Source organism: Arvicanthis niloticus, chromosome 2, assembly GCF_011762505.2.
Source record: "Arvicanthis niloticus isolate mArvNil1 chromosome 2, mArvNil1.pat.X, whole genome shotgun sequence".
Lineage (NCBI taxonomy): Eukaryota > Metazoa > Chordata > Mammalia > Rodentia > Muridae > Arvicanthis > Arvicanthis niloticus.
This window is the reverse complement of record NC_047659.1, coordinates 59,690,370-59,711,410: the sequence shown is the minus strand read 5'-3', so window position 1 is coordinate 59,711,410 and position 21,041 is coordinate 59,690,370. Positions and strand designations below refer to the sequence as shown.

The 21,041-nt window shown below is 46.8% G+C and overlaps 2 protein-coding genes and 1 long non-coding RNA gene across 6 annotated transcripts in view; 1 reads left to right on the top strand and 2 right to left on the bottom strand.

Moving 5' to 3' along the window:
* Nucleotides 1-9,137, top strand: part of P2rx3 (purinergic receptor P2X 3) — a 36,050-nt gene extending 26,913 nt beyond the window's left edge. The window contains exons 9-12 of the mRNA XM_034494637.2: nt 6,903-6,996; nt 7,246-7,311; nt 7,951-8,028; nt 8,494-9,137. Of these exons, the coding sequence (XP_034350528.1) occupies nt 6,903-6,996; nt 7,246-7,311; nt 7,951-8,028; nt 8,494-8,607 (352 nt within the window). The 3' untranslated portion in view covers nt 8,608-9,137. The remainder of the gene's footprint in view (nt 1-6,902; nt 6,997-7,245; nt 7,312-7,950; nt 8,029-8,493) is intronic.
* Nucleotides 3,497-6,826, bottom strand: LOC143441359 (uncharacterized). The gene is made up of 3 exons (XR_013108677.1): nt 6,701-6,826; nt 4,082-4,187; nt 3,497-3,636 (listed from the first exon to the last, which is right to left on the bottom strand). It is a non-coding gene; the product is annotated as an uncharacterized LOC143441359 (long non-coding RNA).
* Nucleotides 9,138-13,694: 4,557 nt separating the features above from the next.
* Nucleotides 13,695-19,748, bottom strand: Prg3 (proteoglycan 3, pro eosinophil major basic protein 2). 4 transcript variants are annotated; one of them, XM_076928997.1, is made up of 6 exons: nt 19,718-19,748; nt 19,106-19,239; nt 18,329-18,642; nt 15,994-16,125; nt 14,474-14,585; nt 13,695-13,877 (listed from the first exon to the last, which is right to left on the bottom strand). In XM_076928997.1, exons 2-6 carry the CDS (start codon nt 19,164-19,166, stop codon nt 13,819-13,821), a joined length of 678 nt encoding a protein of 225 aa, XP_076785112.1. In that variant the 5' UTR covers nt 19,167-19,239; nt 19,718-19,748; the 3' UTR covers nt 13,695-13,818. The 4 variants fall into 4 exon arrangements, with proteins under 4 accessions (XP_076785112.1, XP_076785110.1, XP_076785113.1 ...); XM_076928995.1 differs by having other exon boundaries at nt 19,106-19,266; nt 19,718-19,746; XM_076928998.1 differs by having other exon boundaries at nt 19,106-19,236; nt 19,718-19,741.
* Between the last annotated feature and the right edge of the window lie 1,293 nt (nt 19,749-21,041).

Here is a 21,041-nt window from a genome sequence, read left to right as displayed (position 1 = left end):
AGGATGTGCTATGGCAGGGAGGGTGTGTGTGGTGGAAAGCAGAGCTGATCCTGTTGGGAGGGCCTGTACTCCAGGCCAAGGTGGCAGTGAGTGTCCTTGTCATCAACCCCACTTCCTAGCCAAGAAATTCAAAACTAGAGGTATCAGAATGGGCTGGAGCAGAGGTCAGCATTCCCCTTTGCAGATGAAGAGGCTGGGGTCCTTCCTCCCCCTGAGTGGCTCTCCTGAGCTTCCTATGCTAGCCCTACTCAGTGATACCAGGTACCCAGAGGCTAGCAAATGCAGTCCATCCTTTTAGCTTCAGGACTGAAAGAACTGGCCTGAGGCATGATGGACCTAAGAGAAACCGAGGAGGGGGAGCGAGGGGTGGAGAACAATTCTGGCTGTCCTGCCTTATTTTCTGTTGCTGATAACAATGCTGTAGCTTCGTAAGGACAAAGAAAAGAGGTTTATTTTAACTCAGGATTCTGAGCCACGGTAGAAGGGACTCATCTGGAGATGATCTTCTTGCTGGCAGCGCAGGGTATCACAGTGACAGTCAGGTAGTGTTTAAGAGACCCACCAGACCTGTTGTTACAGCACACCCACCCTTTTGTTTTGTTCATTTGTGTGTTTTCTGGGTTTGGGGCTTTTTGTTTTGGGGGGCTTTTCTTTAATTTGTTTGTTTGTTTGTTTTGGGATGGGATCTCTCTATATAGCTCCAGCTGTCCTGGAACTCACTATGTAGACCAGGCTAGCCTGAAACTTACAAAGATCTGTCTGCCTCCTGAATACTATAATTAAAGACCTGGCCATACTTTTCTTTTTTTAAGTTGTATTTATTTCTATTTTATGTTTATTAGTATTTTGTGTGTGTAGATAGATAGATATTCATATATGTACATACACTATATATATACATATGTATATATATACATATATATATGCATAGTGTGTATATATATAGTGTATGTACATACATATATATGTATATACATATATATGTATATATATATGACACCATATGAGTGCCTGGAATCTGTGGAGGTGAGAAGAGGGAGTCAGATCTCCTGGAACTGGAGTTACAGAGAGTTGTGAGCCACCATGTGGGTGCTGGGAACCAAACCTGGGTTCTCCGCATAATCAGCAAGTACTCCTAACCGCTGAGCCATCTCCTCAGCCCCAGCACATCCACTCTTGCTACAAGCCTTTAGTTCACTAATCACAGGAACAGAGACTCATGAAGGTAGGGCCTAGTCCTGCCTATACGACTTCTTAACGTCTTGCCATGGAAATTCAGTTCCAGCATGCATTTCAGGGAAGACAAGCCATATTTAAACCACAATGCTGGCTAAGAGTGTGGACTCTGGGATGGACTGGATTTGAATTCCAGCTTTGCTCTCCCAACTATTGACTTTTATGGTTTAGACTTTCTTTTTTGAAGATTTATTTATTTTATTTATATGAACATACTGTAGCTATCTTCAGACACACCAGAAGAGGGCATTGGACAGGCAGTTGTAAGCCACCATGTGGTTGCTAGGAATTGAACTCAGGACCTCTGGAAGAGTAGTCAGTGCTCTTTACCACTGAGCCATCTCTCCAGCCTGTGATAGTAGTCTTTATCTTGGCCTTAAGATAAAACAGTTAACTCTTAACTCATTTCCTCCACAGCGTCTCCCCCTTTCATAAAGGTAAGTCTCAGAGTGATGTGCTCAGGGACAAAATGTTAGTTTAAGCAGAGCCAAGGGGCGCTATCGGTTTTTGGACCTTTTTAGAGATCTTATTTCTAGTAATGACCACTTTGATCTAGTTTTTCTCGACTCTAACTCCTTCTTTGTCCTTTGGAAAAGCTCTTCAAGTTGTGCCTCAGTCTTCTCAATGATAAAACCAGTGGGAGGGTTGTAACAGGCAGGATAAGTATTGCTAACTGCTTTAACAAACAGTCTTCTCATCTCATCAGTGGCTTAACACTGTGGCTCAGTGAGGTTGGAGAGCTCCGTGCAGCCATTCTGGGCTCTAGCCCGCTGCCATCTTGATCCAGTCTCCTCCAGGACTGCTGCATTAATCAATCCTGGTAAGGTACACAGCACTGAACCAGGTAACAAGCTTCACTTCTGCCCACGTTCCATTATAAGAGCCAATGATGGGGCACCAGCTAAGTGTGAAGGGATGGGAAAAAGGTCCAAGTGTGCCTCAAGAGAGAAGATACCCCAAGCCCTTATGACTCGAGCCATCCCCTGTCACAGGGAGGTGATGGCTTCTGTGATCTCCATTGGCTTCCCTGAAGCAGAGTCTGGACTCCGGGGCTGTACCCGTCTGTAGCCTACACCCTCCTCCATAAGCTCTGCAATTCCCCCCTCCCAGCAAGAAGAGAAGCCTTCCCTGCCAACCCTCCTGAGGGTGGGTGGCTGGTGAGACAATGTAATGATCTTACCACGCTTATTGCCTCTTGGAAGGCAGGTGCTGGAAGAAAACCAAGCTCGCTCTGATTTTTCTCCCTGTTCCCTTCACATTCCTTCCCGGGATAAATTTAACCAGTGGAGCCTAGGATGCCAACTTCTTGTTCTCTGAGTCCATGTCAGAGCATTTGTCATGGATGCAGACGTAGGCTGGGCATGAAGGCCACAGGACCACAGGCCCAACCCCTGCCCTGCTTCAAATATCTGTGATTCATCTGATTCCTCCATGCCCAGTTGCCATGAGTTTGACATCTGTGTGACAAAGTTCTTCAATTCTCCAGCGGTAGGAGAACATAAAATTTAGAAGGGTTCTGAGATCTTGCACCAGGGTGCCTGTATCCTTAACAGCTAGCTAAAGACAGATGGTTCAGAGATTCCAAGTTTGGGTTGTGAAGTCAGAGAATCAAAAGTCATCAGACTCAAGCGAGTCACCTGCTCTTCTCTCTCCAAACCTATAAAATGGGTCAATAATAGTGCATTATTCATGAGGTTATCTGAGGTATTCTGCATATATTTTGGGTCTCTATATTTAGTGGGTACTGAGATGGTCATGGTCTATTCAGACCCCCAAGCCAGCCTGAAAGCCACAGGTTTGTAAAATCTTCTACCCATTTCAAATACTTCTTTTCCTAACTTCTTCAAGATCTCCCTGGAGGTCTCCTTGGAGTCCCAGGTTCTTGCTTGGGTCTCACCCAGGACATAAACAGACTCTTTCCTGCTGTCTATTCTGTCATCCTCCTGCTGCTGTGAACTTAAATTTATTCTGCTTTGCCTTGACCTGTGTAGCATGCTCCCACCATTACCCAGTAGGAGACATAACCTACCAGAGTTGGCCAGGCATAACTTACCAGAGTTAAAGATGGTCTTGTTTCTCACACCCTTCCTTGACCTCCAGGCCTTCCTTTCTTCCAGCTCAGTGGCTCTACTTCGTTCATCATCCCTACTGGGTCACTTTTATTTTTCCCCTGGGTCTCACTCTCTGGAGAAGAGTCTGCTGCCTTCCCTCACTCCGCCTCTTCAACTGCAGAATCCACACGGATCACCTTTGAGTCAGTCACCCCTGAGAATATTTCCACTCGGCAGGTTCAGCACTCACAGCTTGCCCAGGCACAGGCAGGGCCAGAAATCTGCTACCTGAGCTTTCCTGTGCTGTTTCTTCATCATGACAGAAGCATCTGGGCCCAAGCTTCCTCCTCTGGAAAATGGGGGCACATAGGCTAGGTTATTCCCAAGGAGACATGGCCTGCCTCAAAAGGTGTAATTACATGAAGGAACTCTGCACCAGGGTACATGTGGAACAAGGGGAGTCTACGTAGTGAAGGACCCCAAGGTTGGCAGCCTGTGGAAGCTGTTATCCTGGAGCTGGCATAGGCAAGCAAAGAGAGAAAAGCACAGAATCTAGATGAAGCTGAAACTGTTCTGTAAGCCATTGGCCTGTGTGGGCAGCTAAGCAGACTACACACTCTGTCCTTTCTGCCCTCCTGCTGATACTTCCTGTTGGATGAACCTGACCAAAAGCTAAGCAGACTGCTTGACAGCAACAGCAAGGCTCCCTGGGCAGGGAGCTGGGCAGAGAAGGGGCAAAGGAAGACAGTATCCAGTAGACAGAATCACTGACGTGGGATTTTAACAGTGCTTACCTCAAAGAGTTGTTCTCAGTGAGTATTCACCCACTGCTGCCAACAGAGCTTCGTCAGGACATGAGCGCCCCTATTTTTATAGACATGGAAGCTGACACCCTGAGGACTAAGAAACATTAAAGGTCACACTATTTGCAGGTGATGGCTATAGGATCCAGACTCATTTCTGCCTGACCACAGAGCTCCTCAAAGTCAGCCAGAGCAGAAGCTGACATTTCACCATGCCTTCCTTCCGCACCTCTCATCCTCCAGCTCTGGTCCACTTGGGTTATGCATTTTTGTCTTCCATCTGTACAGCTGCAAGTGTAGACAACCATGGGAGAGAGATACAGCGTCCACCATTGCACACATTCAGGGACTGAGTTCTCAGACCCCACCCCATACACACACCTTTACCAGCAGGCAGGGGCATAGGGATCTGTGCTGACTAGGAAGACCCAGCACTGAACAAGAGCATCTTTGGCTTCACACTTAGAACTTTCAGGACTCTTTGGTTGGTTGGTTGGTTGTTTTGTTGTTGTTTGATTGTGTTGAAGAAATATTTTAAAATGGCGGCACCCGATCTGTCTTGTATTACGGAGCCTCCATGTTCTGACTAGGCTAGGCCTGAGGTCATGGGCAGCAGAGTGTTTTTGCTGCTGCTGCTGCCACAGCTCAGGCCCACCGGTTCAGTCCACTGGCTCAGGCCGCCAGAGACACCAGCCCTGCCACCCACAAGACGCCAGCATGGGAGATGGCCCTGCCAATTTTCCACGCTGTCTCCACAAGGCTGGGCTGAGCTCAGACTATCCCGCCATCCACTCGGTGCCCGGTAGAAATGAAACTCTAATGCTTAGATTATCCAAAGACATTATATATTTGGTAATGTTCAATAACAAGATGCCCACACAATTAGAAGTGTAACCCAATACCCAACCTAGATATATCAACTACCTTTGACTGCTACAGACACTAGAACGTCTGCTGCCATGTTCCTCTCTCTCTCTCTCTCTCTCTCTCTCTCTCTCTCTCTCTCTCTCTCTCTCTCCTAGCTCCTCTTCTTACTCCTCCTCTTCCTCTCCTTAGTCCTCCCACCTTAGCTCCTCCCAACTTGTGGGGAAAATATGCTGCTACACGATTGTTTTTGTTTTGTTTGTTTTTGTTGGCTGTCTGTTCTCCCCCAACCCCTCTCTGCAACAGGGATTTTTTTGTGTGTAACCTTCTCTATCCTGAGACTAGCTCTGCAGAGGAGGCTCTGGCCTGGATCTCACAAAGTTCCACCCATCTCCAGAATGCTGGAACTAAAGGTGTGCGTCACCACTGCCTAGCCTTCCGGAAGTCTTATTTCCATTACATTACTTAATCCTGACATCAGGAAGCCATTTCACAGTAGTGAAATTTTGCCCAAGAGATTATATTGTGCTGATGTTAGAGCCTGACCCGTGGTACTGGCCCATGGTAGTCAGAGCCACATAGGAAGAGCATATTTGATTTAGAGTCCAGAAGTCCAATGCAATTCCAGTCCCAAGTTCAGAACTTAGGAGCTGCCAAGCCACAGGCATTTCCCTTCCCTGCCATAGGCATTTGCAAAAACTAGGGTGTGAACACCACCCTTCTGTGCAGGCACCACCTGAGTCCTCGGGAAGAATGAAATGTGATCATCCCTCTAAGTCCCTGGCTCATTCTAAGGCACCCAGCAGCCAAAGCTGAGGAGCAAAGGACTGGGCAAAGGACTGGGGCAGATGTAGGGCCAAGTTCCAATGGGAAATCCTGAGTGAGTCATTTAACCTCGCAGAGTGTCCTCTGAAAAGTGAATTGTTTCCCTTCACCAAGGGACACAGGCAAAGGTAGCATGGGGTAAGGGATCAGGAAACACTTTTCTCAGTTATATGTAAACATAATTCTTCAGCAAATAACAATGGCCAATACCAGTAAATGTTCCAGTGCCCAGGACTGTTCTACAACACTGACACATGTGCTTTTGATTCTCATGGCAACCCTGAGCAAGATGCAACCGCTGAGTCTCCGGAAGGTTAAATTACTGGTGAATGGTTCTATGAGTCAGGTTCTGAAGCCAAGTAGGTTGAAGTTGGGTCCTGTGATACCAAGCAAGTAGACCTGCAGAAGCCTGGAGCCAGCTGTGGTCAGCTGTGGTCCAAGCTTTTACACACATAAACCTTGGGGAGAGAGGTTTTCAGAGATGGCTCAGTGGGTAGAGTACGTGTTGCTCAAGCATCAAGGCCTGAATCCCACTCCCTGCACTCACATTTTAAAAAGCCACACATGTTTTTACAATCCCAGTGCTAGGAAGGTAGAGCTAAGGGGTTTCCAGGGTCACTTTAACCAGCTAGTCTAGCCAATTGATGAGTTCTGGGTTTAACCAGCCGGCCTAGCCAATTGATGAGTTCTGGGATTAACCAGCCAGCCTAGCCAATTGATGCGCTCCCAGTTTAGTGAGAAACACTGTCTCAGACGATAAAGTGGAAAATAATCACCGAAGATATCTAATGTTGACCTCAAGCTACACGTACACATAGGCCATGACATCCACACCCGCAGTTACATAAAATCACACCACATGTACACACACACTAGCCATGTAGACAAATTATTTTAAAGAGGGAGAGTCTTAGTTCTCACCAACAAAGATGCTGATTCTGTACAGTCCAGTAAGGCCCAGGGATCTGCTTGTTGAAATCTCCATCATACTGGTCCAGGAAAAATTATGGCAGGCATCTTACCAACCATCAGTTGCTTGATAATGACTATGGGGCTCTAAAGAACCCTAAGAGTTCAGGCAGGAGAGTCCATAGGCAGATCCATTTTCACCTCTGGCCTCCAGATTTGCCAAGTACTACAAGATGGAGAATGGCAGTGAGTACCGCACGCTCCTGAAGGCTTTTGGCATCCGCTTTGATGTGCTGGTATACGGGAATGTGAGTCCTGGGACCCATCGGATGAGGGGAGCGGGGGGGGGGGTGGGGGGGGAGGGGGGAGGGAAGCTTTCCAGGCCAACTGACCACATCCCCCATCAGCTTCCTATACTATGTAGGGTAGAACCCTTTGATCCACCAGAACCCCTCCAGGCTCCACAGCCTCTCTGACAGGGAGTCCAGGTTGAGACTCAGCCCTCACCCCTTCCTGTTGTGCCTTGTGTCTACATGCCTTGGTCTTTGTACATACAGGCTGGCAAGTTCAACATCATTCCCACCATCATCAGCTCGGTGGCCGCCTTCACTTCTGTGGGAGTGGTAAGTTCACCATCAGTCTTTCCAGGCTCTCACAGGGCAGGAAGGGTGGGGCCCAGCTCCGCACAGCGCTACTAAGCAACTCCCCTAAGCCCTTCCTCTGGCCTCCAATGCCTGCTGCTAAGTAACCCTGGTCTGGGCATTTCTCGACATTCCCTCCCAAAGCTCGTGGCCTCCAGAGACTGCCTTTCTGTTTTCAGGTAATTCCACTTGTAAAAACATTCCTGCTTCTTACCGTAAAGGAAGGGAGAGACTTTTTGTTTCCACAGTCCTAGGATGCCTTAGTGAGGAATAGAACCTTGGTGGAAAGGTGGGGACAAAGGCCACTCCCTGGGACTCCTCCCTCAGCTCCCTCTGCTTCTTCCATCACATGATCCGTGCCTGTGATCCAATGATGTTTCTCAGTAGCTAGAAAGGTAGGCCATAGAGGATCCTGCAGAGCTTCTGGGCCTTCTCTGAGAAGAGCTGCACAGTCAGGTCCATCTGGAAGACTCCACCCCTACATGCCCCCTCCCCCAACAATCTTCGGGGACCTGTCTGCTGAAGGTAGTCCTAGCCAAGAGCTAGGCAACAGAAGAGGCCACATGAGCCCCACCAATCTCCAAGCCACTGTGTGAGCTTACACTGGTCCTCTTCCTCCAGGGGACTGTTCTCTGTGACATCATCCTGCTCAATTTCCTCAAGGGGGCTGATCACTACAAAGCCAGGAAGTTTGAGGAGGTGAGTTGGGGAACAGGCTGAAATGAGGGGAAAGCAGGGCAGGAAGGGCTGCTGGACCTTGGGGACTCTTTGTGGCTTACTGTCCAGGGTGTCCAGAAGATCACTATGGAGTCTGAGAGAGGGTTCAACTAAGAATGACCTCTGGAGATTTGGGGCTGGTTGTAGCTCAGGGGTCTGGTGCTTCTCTAGCATGCACAAAGCCACGGGCTTTATTGGGAGGGGGTAGCTCTGTGGGTCATTGTTGTCAACATGTCCACTTGCAGGGCAGAACAGATCCTGCCTGGTGGTGGCCTGGGTTACAGTTTGCCCTAAGAGCGCATACAAAGTTCTAGATTCCCAGAGACTTATTCTACCTCTATAAATGACCAGCCGCTCCCCACCCCTACTGCTGATTCTGTCAAATGGGTCACATTGGAAGTTCCTGCCCAGTGTCAGATATGACAATGCCAACCCTTCTGCTTGCAGGTGACTGAGACAACACTGAAGGGTACTGCCTCAACCAACCCAGTGTTCGCCAGTGACCAGGCCACTGTGGAGAAGCAGTCCACAGACTCGGGAGCCTATTCTATTGGTCACTAGGGTCTCTTCCCAGAGTCCCATGCTCACCCTTAGGCTGCAGAACCTTCAACAGGCCACTCTATCTAAGCAGATGGGGGGTGGGGAAGAGGGGCTCTTATTTCTGCTGTACACCCCAAAGACCATGTCCAGGTATCTAGGCCCTCACTGTTCAGCAGACAAGGAATGCTTCCCACTAGGGCCTGAATCTTGCCTTTACCCCTTGCATGCATGTCTCCCATCTGCTTCCCCCGTCCCAGGACAGCAGCATTCATCCCTTTCCAAAGGATAGTGAAAATGGTAGCTAAGATTATATCCGTAGGGCCTACCACGTACCAGGCCCTTCCATACACATTATCTCTTTGCACCCTTAAAATAATCTTATAGGGTAGATTTCTGGGTTTTTTGTTTTTTGTTTTTGTTTTTAAGAGAAGCAAAGGCCCAGGGAGACTGAGTCATTTGCCCCAGGCCATGTAGCTAGGAAGTGAGATTTACACCCAGCTCTAACCCCTTTGCCCACATCCATGATGGAAGAATGAACTCTCTAGGTGTCTACTCTTCTGTGTCCATTGCCTTTCCCTGCCTTCCCAGGAATGCAGACCCCACTTTAGGGGACCCCAGGGAAATGCAATATAAACTCTCATTTTTGATGTGGCCAAGTCCAGCTTCAGAAGGAAATAGGAGGTGTGACTGTCAGTGGGTTTTTCCTTGCCTCACCCCGTGTATCTCAAGCTCAAGCTGAGGAATAGACCTTTATTCTTCCATGAGGTCCTCACACATCCACACATCTGGACCCTCACTTCAGAATCTAGACAGAAAACACACACCTACATGACCGACAAGAGGCAATTTCTAAACCTAGCATTATGCCCTAGGACATCAGCTGTCCTGGTTTACAGCATTGTTGGAAAAGCCACAGTTAAGGGCTGGGGATGTAGTTGAGGAGGTAGAGTGTGTGTCTAGCATGTTAGCCCTAGGGCCAACCTGTAGTACTTCATAAACCAGCCATGGTGGCGCACATTTGTAATCCCAGCACTCAGGAGGTAAACATGGAAAATCAAAAGCTCAAGTTCATCCTTGGCAACACAATAAGTTTGAGCCCAGCCGGGGCCCCATGAAACTGTTAAAAAAAAAAAAAAAAAAAAAAAAAAAAAAAAAAAAAAAAAGAAGTGGGGAGGCCCAGTAAGATCCAATACCCTGTGAGCATTCAGCAGGTCAGCCAGGCCTGTTTTCATAAGATCCTAACAGGTAATTAGTGAGAAGCTAAAGGAACCTCAGAAACCATCATGTCCAGCCCTATTGCTGGGATTATTAACCCTGAGGCCAAAAATGAAAAATGGCTTGCCTTGTCCATTGTGAGGCACCAAGAGAGGACACAAGAGAGGCGCCCTGTGCATTACGAGCAGAAGACAAGTCCACATTGTCTCCATTGCCTAGATACACCATCTTCTTTCTGAGTTTTTAAAGAAAACAGGAGATGTAGAGGAAGCTCTAAATTGTAGAGGGCAAAGCTCAGGGACAGATGGAGGTTTAGGGGAGAAGCAGCTTCAGAGGCTCTTTGGTTTGGCTTGTTTATTTGGTTGGTTGGTTGGTTGGTTGGTTGGTTGGTCGGTTGGTCTTGATGTAAAGACATTCCCTATGTATTCCTGGCTGGCTTCAATTTACAGATCTCCTCCCTCAACTCAACTCTTCTCTAATATTGGGATTTATAGGCAAGTACCATCATACAGCTGGGGGCATCTTTTTAAAAAGAATATATAATTAGGTATCAGAAAAGTGCATGCAAATGAGTGGGCCTGAGGTATAAGTTTAATTAGCATCAGGGCCAATCTGCCTCTTAAACATGGACACAATGCTGAGAGCTTAGCAGAGATGATCATGCAGGTGGGCAGAGGGCTGGCCCCTCACTGGAAGGTACAGAGAGATGTGGGGGAGGGATAGTCTAGGAGGACCACAGGAGTGCTCACACAGACCTAACCCCAATGATCCCCACCCCAGGGGGAGAAGGGGTAAGAGTCCTCCCACCAGCTTCATCAATCCTTCCTTCCCTCTGCTTGCTCACAATTTCATCATTATGGGTGATGGGGTACTGTCTCCCTAGCACCAGGGTCAAGCCCTAAGTAGTATCCAGAGACCTGGCCAGGCTTCATCTCTCCAGCAGAGACCTCAGCAAAGGAAAAAGCACAGCCTCCAAGAAGGAGGCTTACAGTGCCCCCCACCCCCCGGGCTAAAGTTGAGTTCACCAAGATGCTCTCTAGAACAAAATGGAGACACTGTGTCCTAAGAGGATCCTGTACCCAGGCTAGGGTAAATTCTCCCCCAGGTGCCTGAGCCTCTTTTGGGCCTTCAGTAAGTGTGTAAACCCCATGTTGTACTACCCTTGTCTGAACCAAGTCCATTCTATGTGCTAGATGTAAGCTAATAGTAGAAATTACAACAGCCAGCTTGTATCTGACACACTGGGCTTTACTCAGCGCCATCACTAACCTGATCACACAGGCCCTGACACACCTGGGGAGCTCTCTGTGGTTTGTTATTAAGCTTGTTTGGAAGAAAAACAAATAGACAGTTCTTGGAACCAGAGATGGACTCTGTGTTCACTCTCAAGGCTCCATTGCTCAGTATACACACTGTCATTCAGTGGTGGAGTGTATCACCTTCGGCAGGCTGTGGGCTCAGTGTATGACAGGCATTACTTAATTTAATCATCATTTTACAATGTTGACTTATCTACGTATGTTTCCTGGGCTAAGCAGTATCTTGCTGCAGTAATGAGTAAATTCTAAGTGAAGCAGCTAGGCAGGATAAGACACACAGACTCCCGGTGGCAGGAAAACCAAGAGCTGGGGAATCTGAAGAATCATCTGGTGCCCAAACCTGCATTAGGCAGAAGCAGGGACATATTACAGAGCCAGCTTGCTGAAGGAATACCAACGCTGTCCTCTTGAATTTCTAGGAAAAGAAGATAGTAGACCAGCAGTCTGCTTCCCTTCTCTCCCCCAGATCCCCACCATACCCTGACAGTTCCACACCCTTCCTTTCTGTGTCCCTTCTCACAACACCTGTTCTCAGCAAGTTACCAGTTAACCTCCTGGGGATAGCTTCTAGGGGGTGTCATCTCTCAAGACTAGTTGCCTTTTAATCAAGAGCTAAGCAAGAGTGGAAGGGGTGTTAAACAGCCAGCAAGATTACTACATAAAGACAGTGAGATACTCAAAAGCAGTGCCAGAGATTTGAGGACCATTTTACTAGCCCAGGTCTGCCCTAAAGAGGCTTTAGTCAAGGAGCTTGTCCCCACCACAGACGCACACCTCTGCCTGTGGTTTAAACATTAGGGTCCTGGGCTACTTGGTTAGAGGCCATTCTGTCAGGGAAGGAGGAGGGAGAGGAGGAGGGAAAGGAGAGGGAGGGAGGGAGGGAGAGAGGAAAGGAGGGAGGGAGGGAGGGAGAGAGGGAGGAAGGGAGGGAGGGAAAAGCATCAGGAGACTGATATACCCCTGAAATGTCTTCCTCGATGATTATTCTCCCACCTCCATTTACAATTCCACTGTCTCTTTAGAAGGATTGAATTAAGGGTCCACTTAGTGCACTGTTCAATGCAGTACTTATATGATACCCCACTCCTAGGCAGCTCTACCTCTTGACCAGATTTTATGTCATGACTAGGAGCTAAGGCCAAGATCCCTCTACCAAGACAGCCCTGGGATCCAGCATCAGTGGGGTGTCATAGGTTCCAGGGCATATTAATCAATTGCCCAAAACATCCACGTTCAAAGGGCTTATGTATTCTGTTTCTCCCCAACCCACTGTCTAGGACTGTGCCTCATCCCTGTCTTGTTGCCTCAAACCCCTTAGAGAGAGAATATGTAGAATACTGGATTTTGCTCCTGAAGCCATGTTGTATCTGGTACATATACAAACATGAACCTATACATAGTCATACACTGACACACCTACATGCATATGACTAAAGACAAAGGTAAACATAAATGGATATACACAAACTCTAGCACATACAGACAAACACATCTATAAAAAATATCCATAAATATGCAGAGGTTCAAAAATGTACACACAGCACACCAGTACAAACACACAATTCACACACATCTATGTAGGTTCACACACAGATATGCACATCTATGCATACACAAAAATGCACATGTGCATTCGTACTTGTACAGAAATTTACCATAAGCATACAGAGAGAGAGAGAGAGAGAGAGAGAGAGAGAGAGAGAGAGAGAGAGAGAGAGAGAGAGAATGAACTTGTGGCTCTCTTTATATTCTTTAATACCCAGTCTCACTGAACCTCCTGTTCTGTCTACTCTAAATCCTTTTTGCAAGACCCTTCTAGCCCAGTGTCCCAGCTGCCATAAAGTTAAAGGTAGCAATGATATTCCCTCTTAGTCTCTCCAGGTCTGGGAAAGTGAGGTGAAGGAATGCTGAGGCCCAAGATAATAGAACATGGGATTTATGCTCTTGCCAGGCGCTTGCCTTTGGGTTCTGACCTGATTGGTGGGGAACAGATCTCAAAATCTACAGATTGTGTCCTATCTACAGAAAGGGTGGGGGATAAAGGAGGAGAGGACAGCCCACCCCCCTCTCGGGACTCCCAGGATGGGCATAGGAGAATGGAAAATGAGTCATTGCAGGATGCCAAGAAACACGGCACTAAAGGAGCAGGCTTCCCTAAAAGGGAGCTTTCACCCCATCCCCTCAGGGTGTGTCCATACTCAATTTCAATATTGCATACTAGCTCTTGAATAAGTCTCTTCACATCCATCTTGGAAAGTCGCTCGACTCCCCCCCACCTCATACTGATGCCAAGCAAAGGTGGGACCAGCTCCCCACCAGATGGGAATCTTCTCTGCTCTCCTCTCACTGTGTAGAAAGGTTGAATCTGAGTCCAGTAAAGACAGGACTGTAGAGAGCATTGCTCAGCTTCCAGGTGACTCAGTGCTGCCACCACACAGTGCCCCAAACTCTGTCACTGCTCCCTAACTGCACCAGACTGCCTAGCCCCACCACCATCTTTTACTTCCAGAATGTTCCCAACAAGCAGGGGTAAAAAAAAAAAAAAAAAGCAATGAAGAAACAAGACATAGGGGATGCTATGGAAAGCCTGACTTTATGACCAGGAGGGACTGGGGACAGAACTGAATGCCAAAGGTTGGGGGCATGAGTAGCCAAGGGCTGTGAAGACAGGAGGTTCCAAGTAGGGTCTAGATCCATCTTAGAAGGAGCAGATGAAAGGCAGGCGACTTTTGCATGAAGCTCTTCGCCAATGGCCCCCTGCAGCAGAGAACACGGTGATATAAACTAGCTGGGGTCTGCACTGAGTTCCACTCCACACTTGTCAGATACCACTCTGTCCCCTTCCTTGGCTACCATCACCTTCAGAGGATGAAACAGACTTCGTGGCAATAACTTGGTATACCATAGCAGGTAGGTAGAAAGCTAGGCTGAGATGTGAATCACAGCACTTTTCCTCCAGGATGCATGGTTTCTGCCACTACACTAAAGTGCCTCACATCTGTCACAAATGCTGTTCCCCACATCTGTAGCTGAAGACTACAGATGTACTACAGTCTCAGCTGTCACTTATTCCTACATCCACACCTTCTATTCATATCTGCTGGTCTGTTGATCACACAAGTCATTCAAGTTTGTCAACCACGTATCAGAGGTGGTAAGGGTCTCCCAGCTACCTCCTCTACAAGGCATGCCCTGAGAAGTCCTCAGACCTCAGCCCTCCCCACAGACCAAAGTGTGAGTTCTCCATGTGGAGAGAGTAGGTTTGGAGAGGTGTGTCCAAGCAGCTCAAAGGAACAGCTGCAAAACTTCTGTTCTATCAATGCATCTCCTTGGCTGGAGCCTATTCCTCTCACCTTTGGTGTACAGAGTTACACAGTGTCCTCTCCCGTTCCCAGGCTGCCCTGGGGCCCAGTATCCAAAATCCCAGCAGCTCCCATCAGTCCAGCAAAACTTCTTCCAGAAGAACTAGAGAAGAAAGGAAGTAGATCAGAGAACCAAAAGAGGCAGATAAATCCAAGCCACTGCTGACTTCCCCACTGGCTGGCTGCCAGGAAGCTGCATGCATGCTCTCACACCCATCCCTCAGGGTTTGCAGGGGGTGTAGTGGAAAACAACCAATGCTCCTGGACACCATGTAGGGCAGGCTTCCCCAACTGTACTGTGGGGATCTTACTAACAAGCAGGCTCAGATTCAGGAGATCAGGCATGGAGCCCAAGATTCTACATCTCTAACAAGCTACCAGTTGATGCTGACGGTGCTGGCTCATTTATCCACAATCTTGGGCCTACTCCTAAGGAAGTAGAGCCCCATTTTACAGCTGAAGAAAAGCTGAGAAAGCTCCTCAGCTAGTGAACAACTGAGATGAGCCCTAAGCCAGTCTCTTGGAATCTGTTTCCTCACTTCAGTTTTATATGACCACATGTTCTGAAAAACCAGCTTTGAGGACCGGGGAATCTCTAGTACCCACATTAAACATCCAAGCATGTTGGTTCACACTTGTAGTAGCAGTGTTGGAAAAGGAAAGATAAAAGGATATCTTGGGGTTCATGGTCAGCCAGCCTACCTGATCAGAGAGCACCAGGTCTTAAAAAATAAGTTAACCAGCTTCTGAGGAATGACACCTGAGATTGGTCTATCGTCTTCACATTCAGGTACACATAGAAAACACACACACACGTATGCACATACAAACACACACAAACACACATCAAATCTAGAGAAGAGAGGGAAGTAAAAAGGAATCTTTATTGTAACATGCTCTAATTCTGATCTGAAGTGTCTCTCTAAGACTATATGCTAGTGTCTGTGTCCCCCAACTCATGGTCGAATTGGGAAGTGATAAAACTTTTAAGAGGCAGACCCTACTTGGGGACAGTTAGGCCATTTGGGCCATGCTCTTGAAGAGGATACTAGGGCCCTGGATCTTTCCCTTCTTCTTTGCTTCCCTGCACCACAGGTGAATAATCAGTCCTCTTCAACCACACACTCCCACTATGACATACTGTGTGTCGAGTCCAAACCAACATCGGCAAGCGAGTGTAAACTGAAGATTCTGCAACTATATGTCAAAATAAGTCATTCTTCATTATAAGTTGATTCCCTCAAGCATTTTGTCACAGAGACAGCTAACTAAGTGATAATAATGGCCAATGTTATTGGTATAAATTTACCATGGCTAATTTTGAACCACAAGCCTGAAGTTTTTGAACATGGAATTAGTGAAAGATATGAGTAACCAATTCTCCCAAGACAATACAGGCCATTCCCACCATCCTATTTGCCTATCATTTAAAAGACACCTTGACTACTGAGCCAACAAATGATCCCTCAATATAATCAAAACTTTCTGTGCTTAGTTGAGTCCTAACTTACCCAGCCCCTGAGGATGCCTCCAATCCAGATGATGGACTGGTTGATCTTCCTGGCCAAGCTCTGGACTTGGGAGTTGAAACTGTAGCCGTGGATGGAAGCAAGGTTGCCTCGGTAGCATCTCCTGCAGAGTCTCTGCAGAGAGAAGAGTAGGGTAGAGAATTCTCTCTCTTTTGCCTCAAGATCCTGAATCTCCAAGAAGTATCCCTACAACTACTCACAGACTCAACATAAAGGATCCACTTGCTTCCCTCAAGCCTATATTTTGCTTCTTTATCAGTGATCAGGACATCCTTGCAGGAAGTAATAATCCTCATAACTATAAACACCATGTACAGACTGTTTAGCATGATGGTTCACATGCAATGTCTCTTTTGACCCTTACCACAAAACAAAACAAAACCAATGCTACCGTACAGTGAGCCCTCCCTCTGTGTGGCTATCTTGCCCACCTAACTCAACCAGCCATCCATTGGAAATATCTCCTGTGTGTTTGTATGTGAGGTTGTGGGAGTGGTGTGTGCGTGTGAGTGTGCTGCTGCACACATGCAAAAGTCAGAGTAGGATGTCGGGTGGGGTGTCCTCTATTAAGACAGGGTCTCTCATTGAACTAGAAGCTTGAGATAGGCTGCCTGGCTAGTGAACTCTCAGGATCTACCTGTCTCTGCTCTCAGTGCTGAGGTCACAGGCATGCACTGTCATAGATTTTTCCATGGGTCTGGAGATTTGAACTCAAGTCCTCATGCTTGCAGATCAAGCTCACTTACCACGTAGCCATCACCCCTGAAAATATATTTCTTTACTTATGATGACTCTGAGTAATACTCTTTCCTTTGACATTAGTTTCCAAATAATAAAGTATAAAAACTATTCTCATTACATTTACATTGCAGTAGATATTATAAATAATGTAGAGATGGTTTAACAAATAGAAGATGGGTAGAGAGATAACTCAGTGAGTAGGTAAATGAGTTTGATTCCAGATCCCACATGGAGGAAGAAGAGAAAAAGCTCCTGAAAGGTGTCTTCTGGCCCACATGTATATGTCATGATGCGTGCATCCTTACACAAACATACAATAAATAAATAAGCATAAAAATTAAAAATGCTATGCCATTTATATGTAAGCACTTTGAACATAGTCAGATATTGGTGACAACTATGGGGGTGCTGGTACCAAAATCCCATAGAGACTAAGGGACAACTACATGTCTTCATTTGGAGAAGCCTGATCTCTGGAAGATAAACAGAGTTGCCCAGAAAACAGTCAATAGTCAATGAAAGAAGATGATATTTAATACAGGGGTTTCTTTTCTTTCCCCTTTTAGAGATAAGATTATTCTTTTAAAATTCATTTCAGTGCAGTTGTCAAATCTTGAGATTTCCTAGTTAGTATGCACATGTGCACATGCATGCACACACACACACACACACACACACACACACACACAAGCCCTACAGTGGGCTACACAGAAGTATTGACAAGTGTAAAAGGGTAGGTCTGTCATTTTAAATATTTCCTCTTACAGGAGTTAATTTTTGATGATTTATATGGTTTTGATGTAACATTTTGTTTATTGTGAAGTTCTCATTCATACATAGAATGTGTTTCAATCATTCATCTCCCCACTCCCTCCTCTAGGTCCTCCTGAATCACACATACACACATCACCTTCCCAACTTCATATCCTCTTTTTAGCAAAGATGTTCCCCACAAGGACTAATTAATGTTCCCCAAACATGTATGACCATAATCAACCTACCAGTGGCCACACCCCTAAAGAAAATTGACTTTTTCCCAGTAGCCATCAATTGTCAATAACTCTTCATCCAGAGATGAAGGCTTGTGTACCCCTCACACTCATGCTGGAATATTGACTAGCTTGGTCTTGTGCAGGTTTTGTGTAAGCAATCACAGCACAAGATTGTGTAATCTTGTGGGTTCATGAGTGCAACACTCTTGTCATATCCAGAAAACACTATTTCTCCCTAATTCCCACCCCAGTCTTTGGCTCTTACACTTATTCTATTCCCCCTCACAAGTGTTTCTATCACCAAAGTGGTTTTTATACAGATCCATGGCTCTAAAGGTACTGTTCTCAGACCAAGAAGATCTCTATTCCCAGGACTTTGCTACAAATGCCAATCCTCAGAACAACCCCCAAGCCCCCTGATTCAAAGACTGTGAAAGTGGAGCTGCAAACTCTATATCTTAAGAAGACATCCAGGCAATTCTGCAGCTTTGAGAAACACTAGTCTAAATGAATAGAGAACAGAAGTTTTAATCGAGTCCCTTTCTTTCCCCTTGACCTTTTCACCATGTCTTCCTGTCTCTTACCTGAGCCTTATAAAATGTCTTGGGAGTCCTCACCAGCACATAGCGGCAGCTCTTACACTCGGGAGTTTCATGAAAATGAGCTGTGTCCTCTTCCCTGGGGCATGCCAAGTCCTCATCTAAGGCATATGAATCTGACTCCATTGCCTCCTCATCCTCAAAGATGTCTTGATGTTCAGAACCCTCAATCTCCTCTCCCTCTGTCTGCATTCTCTCTTGAGTCAGAACCAACTCTCTCCACTGCTTCCGCGAACCATCTGCTTCCTGCTGCAGGTCTTCTTCTCTCTTGGGAGTCTCCAGATGAGGGTGAGCAGTCTCTAGGGAGAAGAGGTAACCTGCCATCACCTGAGAGGCTCTATTCTTCCAGCACCTCAGACAGCTCCAACAGTCCTCTTGAGCTTTCCTGGGTGCCAATTTGGGGCCGCCCAATAGGAAGAAACTCCTCTAGGTTAGGTAAGAAGAGATATTTTAAACCAGACTCATAGGTAAACAACAGTCTGAACTCTGACTGACACCACATGTATGTATACTGGTGGGAAGACCTAGTGTGAGAAGCCTCAATCATCAGTGGCCCTTCGTCTTAATATATAAGTCTTTTGTTTTTCTTTCCTTCTGAAGAAGCCAGTTCTGAGCCTGAAAGTTATCTAACCAGAGATGTGTGAGCAACCCGAAAAGAACACACTGTAACCCTGGCTCTCTGATGACAACAACAATGACCAAGAGAGTGAGATAGAGGAAAAAGAAGGAAGATGGATGTGAGAATAAAAGGGAAAGACTTACCCAGATGAAAAGCAGAAACCATCCCCAGCAGGAGAAAGGACAGGATCAGGGGCTGGTTCATGTCTACTTGATCCTGTAGTAGAGGCAATTCCACCTTCGTCCTCACAGCTGTCCTTTTCTGTCCAACACAGCTTCTAGCACATGGCATGATACTTGTTTAACTACCAGATAAAAGGGAGGGCCAAAGATCTACTGTTGTCTCTCCTCTTCCTCCTCCTCTTCTTCCTCCTCCTCTTCTTTCTCCTCCTGCTCTTCCTCCTCCTCTTCCTCCTCCTCTTCCTCCTCCTCTTCCTCCTCTTCTTCTTCCTCCTCCTCCTCTTCTAAAGATAGACCCTAGCCAGGAGTCTGAAACAGGCATCAGGGGTGGGCAGGATGGGCACTCTTCCTAAGATCTTCCTGGCTGTCCCCTAGTTCACATTATACCCAAGTTCTTGACCTGCAGCGACAAGTCATCCCCAAGCCAGAGCTGACCTCACTTATGTGGGGAAAGAAGAAACAAAGATGGTAGCTATGGTGATCCTAAAAACAGCTCCCCCCCAGCTGCTTTCTTTCTAGTGTCCTCCCATTTTCTCCATGACCCTGGCCTGTGCTGTGTGTGAGCACAACACTCACCTCACGAGGGTCTATGGCCTCCACTCTCAGTGGTTGTGGCTACTGCCCCACAGTCAGCCCCTATTATACTATGTTTTTGGGGAAGTAGGAAGGGGCCAGGGTGATTGCCCCAGGCCAAGGTTGGGGATAATGGAACTGATAAAAATTGCTTCAGTTTTCTCACCCTAGACCCTGCTCTCTGCTAACATGGCAGAGCCCTGCTTTCAGGGACCTGTGGCCCTAGATAGAAGTCCATGTCCATCAGTTTATTTCAGAGGCATGTGTAACGTCATGCCTATCAACCAGAGGTAATTAGTAGTATTAGTGTTCCTAAAGTATCCATCCTAAAAGATAGCCCTTAATTTGGAAACACCCTTCCAAAGTCATTCTAGGACGTGATATGCAGATCCCAGGAAGCAGCTAGGAACCATGGAGGGAAGTGGGGGGAGGGGAGCCTGAGCATCCACATGAAGTGCTTCATAAGCAGCATCCCCCAATGCCTACCTTCACCTATTCCCACTGAGACTATAGGATTTCCCTGCCTCACAGATATAAACAATAGGATTCAGAGGAGGAAAGATCGCCAAGCTTACCTGATGTCCTGGCTAGTTTCTATGTCAACTAAACTAAAGCTAGAGTCATATGAGAGGAGAGAACTTCAATTGGGAAAAAAAAGTCTCTGTAAGATCAGGCTGTAGACAAAATTACAGGGCATTTTCTTAAGTAGTGGTTGATATGGAGGGCCCATTGTGGGTGGTACCACCCCTAGGCTGGTGGTCCTGGGTTCTGTAAGAAAGTTGGCTGAGCAAGCCGTGAAGAGCAAGCCAGTAAGCAGAGTCTCTGCATCAGCTCCTGCCTCCAGGTCCGTGCCCTGTTTGAGTTCTTGCCTTAACAGCTTTCAGTGATGAACAGTTATATGGAAGTATGGGTGAAATAAGCCATTCCACTCCAAGTTGCTTTTGATCATGGTGTTTCGTTATAGCAATAAAAACCCTAACTACGATTCATAAGAAGTCAGGGAGCGGGGATTTCTAAGTCTTAAACATTCTCTCTCTCTCTCTCTCCCTCCCTCCCTCTCTCCCTCGCTTCCTCCCTCCCACTCCCTTCTTCCTTTCCTCTCCCCTGCCTTCTTTCCTCTTCACAAAACAGGCCCTTTCCAGTTCTCGTCTTCAATATGCAGACAGTTTCTATGTATCTGCATTGTTTCTCAACATTTTGTTGTTAATACTTAGGACCACATATTAGTTGTGGGGGCTGTCTTATGCATTATCTAAAGTTTAATAGCACTGTTTATCTATATCCGCTAGATGTCTGATGTTCACACACACACACACACACACACACA